This window comes from Panicum virgatum, chromosome 4N, assembly GCF_016808335.1.
Source record: "Panicum virgatum strain AP13 chromosome 4N, P.virgatum_v5, whole genome shotgun sequence".
Taxonomy (NCBI): Eukaryota; Viridiplantae; Streptophyta; class Magnoliopsida; order Poales; family Poaceae; genus Panicum; species Panicum virgatum.
The window spans coordinates 13,089,196-13,095,841 of NC_053148.1; the positions used below are offsets into that span (position 1 = coordinate 13,089,196).

Consider the following 6,646-nt stretch of genomic DNA (forward strand, 5'->3'; position numbering starts at 1 on the left):
TCACAAGAAGTGATCAGGGCAGCATGGCGCTTACTTGGATGAAACCCTAGGATTAGGGGTGGCGGTGCGCCGAGAAATGTTGTTGTGAGACGTGATGACGTTCTCCCTTTACGAATGTCATAGGGTACATATTTATAGTCCAGAGACTTGGAAAACAATCTAAACTAACGTGTCCATATTGGACTCTATCTCTAACTCAAACTAAACTTAAATCTAAAGGTACATGGCCCAGATGGCCCGAACACCTACGCAGGAGCCGATTCGTAAGCCTCCTTTAATTTCTGCATTAAGCCCAACTCACTTGCGGCCCATTAATTAACCATGTTAATTTATGGCAATAACACATGCCCCTAGTTTTGGCAATGATAATTCCAAAACCATATCGTTGCTTCATCTTCCTGTTGATGCTCATTAAAACGCACTACAACCACCGCGGAAGACGCAACGTCTCTGCAGCCGGCTCCTCGCAGAATGTGAAAGTGCCGATTCATCTTCCATTTTTTCTATTTAATCTCACCCTGAATCGACTCCTTTCACCACAAACTCGTCTTCCTCCCTCAGCCAAACAGCACAGAGCACCCAAACCTCCTGTAGCCATGGCGATCTCCTCCTCCTCTGGCTCCAATTCCATCGGCTCCCCTCTTTCCCCCTCTTCCTCGAGTTCCTCCGTCTCCTCCCTCGACCCCATCTCCGAGAGCCGAGAGCCGACGCCAGAATACAACCCGACGGCGGTGCACGAGGCGCTCGCTCCTCTGCATTGGGATGCAGAGGAGTTCGACTTCGGGGTCGTCTCTGAAGACGACGAACCCAATACTAACGGCGAGGACCTCCGGCTCCTGTTCCAGGAAGAGCTGGAGGAGAGTAGCGACGACCACTTCTCCTGGGACAGAGTCGATTCCTCCTCGGAAGAGGAAATCGACTCCTTCTCTGACGAAGATGACCCGATGGCCGGAAGCGCCTTCCGATTCCTCGGCTCCTCTGAGGAGGACAGCAAGGAGGAAAGCAACGGCGGTGGCGGCTGGAGCAGCGATGATGAGGCCAGCGACGGCAGCAGCGCCGACAAGAGCGGCGGCGGCGACGACGACGGCGACGACAGCGACGGCGGAAACGTGACGGCGCGAAGCCCCAAGCGCCGTAGGCACCTAGGTACCTACAGGTGGTAGATGTAGGTAGTACTGTAGTAGTAGTACTGTAGCGTAGATTGAGCCGATGGATTCGCCCCTTTGTCAAATCGGCTCTTCCTCTTGTAAAAACTTTATCTTTAATGAATAAAGTTCCTTATCACTTAATTGCTTGCTCGGACAACCCTCCAAAAGCCGATGGCACTGCATCGGGCTTTACCAATATCCAAGAGCCGACAAAATTCAAAACTGGAAGTAACCTGCATAAGAACAAAACATCACCCCCACTCTGAATCCGACTCGAAATAGATATTCCAAATCCGAGCGCAATTCGAGAATCCCGCTCCATAAGTTCGAGCGAAAACTCACAGTATCCGAAACTTGAACCAGAGCCCGCAAAACAACTAAACCCTAAGTTAGCAGATCTGAACCATGGCGGACTCTGAAGCTCAAACAGCGAGATCTCCAATTGTAGATACAGCAATCCTCGGCCTGAAGGTAATATTCAGCCTGTCCTTTCAACTTTCCTCAGCTCATTAATCCTCCGAATGAATTAAACTCTGAAATATGACACCATATATAAATTTCTGAATTTCTGAACTCCAGGTGTTAGACATCGTTTTGCCGCATCCTTCCAATCCCAAATCCTTTTGTCTTGGCCCACGAGCTTATGAAAATCCCACAGATTTAATCTCCTGTGAAGCCAATAGAATCCCCTTCGTAAGTCAAGAAATTAATTTAAATTCCTGGGCCGACTGCTTAAGAGCCTGGCCTAATCCAACCGAGTGCTGGATTGCATGGTATAGCAGAGTAGCAAAAACCTATATGCCCTTGTGACAAGAATTGGACATAGCTGATGCACTCCGTTTATCATTATCCCCCCTTGATAAAGATGAAAACCTTCTGAAAACCATTGGCTATTTCTGGTTCGATGCTCTGAACTGCTTCCTCTTTGGTCATGGACCCATGACCCCTACTTTGTTAGATGTTACCATGATTACTGGCCTAGACATTAGATCCCCTGATCCTGCAGCCCACAGAATGGTAGAAGTCCCCTTCAAACTTTCATCCAAGGCAGACTGCACAAACTGAAGTACTTACATGAACCAGCACATGAAGACAAAAGGTCCAGTAACTAAAAAGGAACACACAACCTTTTTAAATCTTTGATTAGAACATTTTATTTTCTGTGGTCCTTCCTTAGCTCCAACTAAGAATTACCTTCCTTTGGCTTACCATCTGGCCCAGGGCAACTGCACTAGCCTAGGCAATTTTTTTCTCGGAGAAACATACAGATGTCTCCATCTGATGACAACTAATTTGCTCAACCAAAGGAAACTCAGAACTGGAGGCCCTTGGTGGTTTATTCAGTTATGGGCACAACTATACTTCCAGCATCAGATTCAAAACTTTCAAAGCCTAGCCAAGAATTGCTTCCCCAACGAGAATGGCAAGCTGTAGCGAAAATGGCCTCTCATGCCATATTTCAATATAATATTTTGGCGATTGATGACACACACAATACTTGGACTAATATATGTGTTAAGATGATCATTATCAGGCTGATAGGTCCAAGGGATGAAAAGATACAAAACACCGAATAAATCAGGTCGAAAGGACCAAGACAGAGGTAATTTGCTCTCACCGGTTAAATCGACATGAGGCAAATTGTACTCACCGGTGCAATGGACTCAGAAAAGGCCAAATCAGGAGAGTACACCGGATGAACCGACGAGGAGCAGAGTGACGGCATCGGTGCAATAAACCCAGAAGCTGAGGCTAGGGTTTTGCATCGGATGAACCGACAATGCCTGAAGACAACGCGTCTGTGCAATGACTTGAAGTGAAGACAGACCCAGAGGCACCGGTTGAACCGACGATGAAGAAAAAGTGAGCGTCGGTGCAGTTGTCCAGAGACTCCATTTTTCGGGGGGTTTCTGAACTTGCACTCACCGGTTAAACCGACGAAGAATTCAAGAGCGTCGGTGCAATTGATCAAGTAGCCGTTGGAGCAGTAACGGCTAGTTGCTGGGAAATAGCATTCACCGGTTGAACCGGTGTTGACAAAACTGCAGCGTCGGTTTAACCGGCGTTAAGGAATTTCGTCAGCCTTTCCCAATGACTAGTTTTAAAGGTGTGGGTTATATATACCCCTCCAACCGGCCACAACGAGGTGTGAATGATCTCTCTAGCTGATGAACAAGTGAAGAACTCATAGAGAGCATACCCAATCCACCAAAGTGCTTGAATTGACCATCCGGCAATTTGCACACTCTTGCGAAAGTTGCTTAGTGCTTGTATAGGGTTTAGTTCTTGCGAGAGCTCTCTTAAGAGAAGCCTTGCTGTGGCAAGCAACCATTGTACTCGTCGTGTGACCCTCCGACTTGGTGTGGAGAGGCAACGACACTTTGTGTGGGGAAGGAGACCCCTCTTGGTGAGAAGCTCCGATAGTGAAGACGGTGCCGTTGGTGACGCTTCGAGAGAGACGGTGGTGGTGGCCTTGTCTTGGTGACCTGGGGTCACTTAGCCTTTGCTTGCCGAGAGCCTTGGTGGCGAACGCAAGATGGTGATCAAGCGAAGAGACTCGGCATCACACTTGTTCGTGTTGGACAAGTGGCCGTGGACGTAGGGAGGGACTTGGTGTCCTAACCGAACCACGTTAAATCGTGTGTCTTGGTGTCTTCACGGGAGTTTGCATATTCTCTCTCCTTACCTCTTTACTTACCGTATTACGTTTCCGCATTTGCTCTATCTTGCGTGCCTTTACTTTCCTAGTTAGTTTGATTAGGATTGGCTATAGGTTGCAAGTCTTTTAGGGGTAAGTCGAGAGTAGCATAGATAAACCTTAGTCATAACTAGCATGTGTAGGACGTGTTAGGTTTATCTTATGCAAATAGATTGAGCCATAGGATAGAAAGCGATTAGCGACCCTATTCACCCCCTCCCCCTCTAGGGTCGGACACCCCGATGATCCTTACAATTGGTATCAAAGCTTGGTCTCACACCTGTTACGAGGACTAGCCAATTCTATTGGTAAATTTGTGAGAAAGCTCGTAGGAGACCCGTCGACTTCACCGTCGAGTGAGTATCATGTCCGGGGAAGGGATGAGTACCGATAGGGCTCCATTTTTCGATGGCACGGGTTTTTCACGATGGAAAGTGCTTATGCAAGCACATCTCCAAGCCCGTGGGCTTGATGTTTGGCGTGTCACCGAATTAGGTATGAAAAATGAGAATAAGGCCGAGAGACAATATGATGTTATTGCAAAATCAATTTTATTGTCTTCTCTATGTGATAGTGTGTTTAATCGTGTTTTTGCTAATGAAAATGCTCATAAGCTATGGAAGCAAATTGTCGAGAATCATGAGGGCACAAAAGATGTTGCCAATCAAAAATATCATATTCTCGGCGATGAGCTTAGTAGCTTTAAGCAATTTTCCAATGAAAATACTAATGACATGTACTCAGGATTAAACACTCTTGTCAATGAAATTAATGCCTTAGATCTCAATCAAGTTAAAGATAAGGAAATCAACCGCAAGATTCTCCGAAGCCTTCGCAAGCCCGACTACGACATTATCAATACACTCTTGCAAAAGAAAGACTTGGTCAAGCTTACACCCAACCAAGTCATCAATCAAATCATTGCCCATGAATATAGTATGGGGATGACAAAGAAGAAAGAGCAAGAGTCCACCTCTTCTTCAAGCAAAAAGAGTCTCGCCGCCAAGCACTCATGCAAGCACCAACCAAGACGACAAGACTCATCAAGCTCAAGTGAACAAGAAGAAGAGGATGAGGAAGATAGTGATGATGAATCAAATTCAAGCGATGAAGAATATCCAAGGGTCGTGCTATACCATCACCGCAAGATTGCCGAGCATGTACATGAGCTCTATGAGCTTGGGTACAAAACACTCATTAGAGGGTGTGCGGTTGGGATGGAGAGATGGCGAAGAAAAAGAACAAATCAAAATCTCAAGCTCTCTCCGCCATCTACAAGCCCAGGAAAAGTGGTGAAAGCTCAAGTCACAAGAAAAATTCCAAGAGCTCCACCACCCATCGCCCTCGGAGATTATCACCACCACCCATGTGTCTTATGGCACTAGGTAATAACGATGTAAGTGATGACTCCTCCTCAAATGACGAATCCGATGTTGAAACCGATGAAATTAGTGAGATGATGACACTCCTCCATAATCAACAAGAACATCTCACTAAACAAAATGAAGAAATCAAAGCTCTCAAGACTAAAGAAAAACTTCATGCTTCATTTGTCTCAAGATATGAGGACTTGCTAAACAAATTCAATTTGTTGGACAATGAGCATAAAGAACTTAAAATAAAATATGAAAGTCTTGAATCTAAAAGTGAATCATTATCGGATAAATCATTTCCTTGCAATATTCCTTATGCTATCCCCATTGTCGAGGTAGATGCGTCTACCTCTTGTGATCTAACCCCTTGCAATGAGAATGTGATTGTAGAAACATGTGATGATCTCATTGCTAAGGAAAATGATGAGCTTAAACAAGAGGTAGAAAGACTAATGGCGGACTTGAGACGGCTCAAAGGAAAGTACACTCAAGAGCTTATTGGAGGAATGAATTTCAAGGTGCATCAAGTGGACAAGGATACCCGCAAGAATGGACGAGTCAATGGGAAGGGAACCAAGATCAAGCATGGGGGCATGCTACGGCGGCATCCCCACCATTTAGCAACTACGGCTACCCACCCCTGTCATACCAAGGAGAGATGCCCGACCCATCATTTGGAGCACAATACTTTGACCTCCCTCAACTGGAACAAGGAATGAGTATCATGGGTGTCTATGCAAGAAGAAACATGGAAGACATAGACGCCATCCGGAGGTACACAAACCAACTAGAAGATGGAACCGCAGGAATTGCATATCAAATGGGACTTCTAGGCCTTGGCGCCACCGGAACAATTTGATGGAGGAGCATTTCAACAATATTATGACCAAGGATACAACGCAAGAGGCAATCAAGAAGAGTGATCGACGACAAGACCATAAATAAAATGCTCCCACGTGTGGTTTGGATTTTTCTATTTCTTTTCATTTATTTTCAGCATGTGTGCAAGCTTATGTGTGCGTAGCAATTTTCTGTTTTATTTATTTTTCTGCATGTGTGCAATTTGCTTTCTTTTGTTTTCATCACCATGATAAATAAATGCATCACCCACGCTTTAATGTTATGGTTAGTAATGATGATAGAAAGTTTGTGTCATAATAAAATATGATGATCGTTGCCGCCTTGTATACTTTCTTGTGCTTGGTTTATGCATGATTAAACTAATGCTCTCTCTAACATGCTCTGAAAATTAATTAAATGCCTGCTAATTCAATTGTGGAGGTTATGATAAATTAAGACCCATATCTTTTATTCTTGCTCTCTTACTTAAGCTTGTCAAGGAAAATTTAATTTGGATTTAATTTTGAGCTAACCTTGTCAATGATACCTTTTGCAATTGCTCTACCCTTCTAAAAGCCTAAATAATA

The 6,646-nt window shown here is 44.9% G+C and overlaps 1 protein-coding gene across 1 annotated transcript; it reads left to right on the plus strand.

Annotated features, from left to right (window-relative positions):
* The first annotated feature begins 596 nt into the window (after positions 1-596).
* On the plus strand, positions 597-1,163 carry LOC120669150 (transcription initiation factor TFIID subunit 11-like). The gene is made up of 2 exons (XM_039948950.1): positions 597-731; positions 846-1,163. Exons 1-2 carry the CDS (start codon positions 597-599, stop codon positions 1,161-1,163), a joined length of 453 nt encoding a protein of 150 aa, XP_039804884.1.
* The last annotated feature ends 5,483 nt before the right edge of the window (positions 1,164-6,646 follow it).

Coding starts and splice junctions, on each gene's coding strand:
- LOC120669150 (XM_039948950.1), top strand. CDS start 597: ATGGCGATCTCCTCCTCCTCTGGCTCCAATTCCATCGGCTCCCCTCTT. Junction 732..845: donor CAGAATACAACCCGACGGCG/GTGCACGAGGCG, acceptor CTCCTGTTCCAG/GAAGAGCTGGAGGAGAGTAG.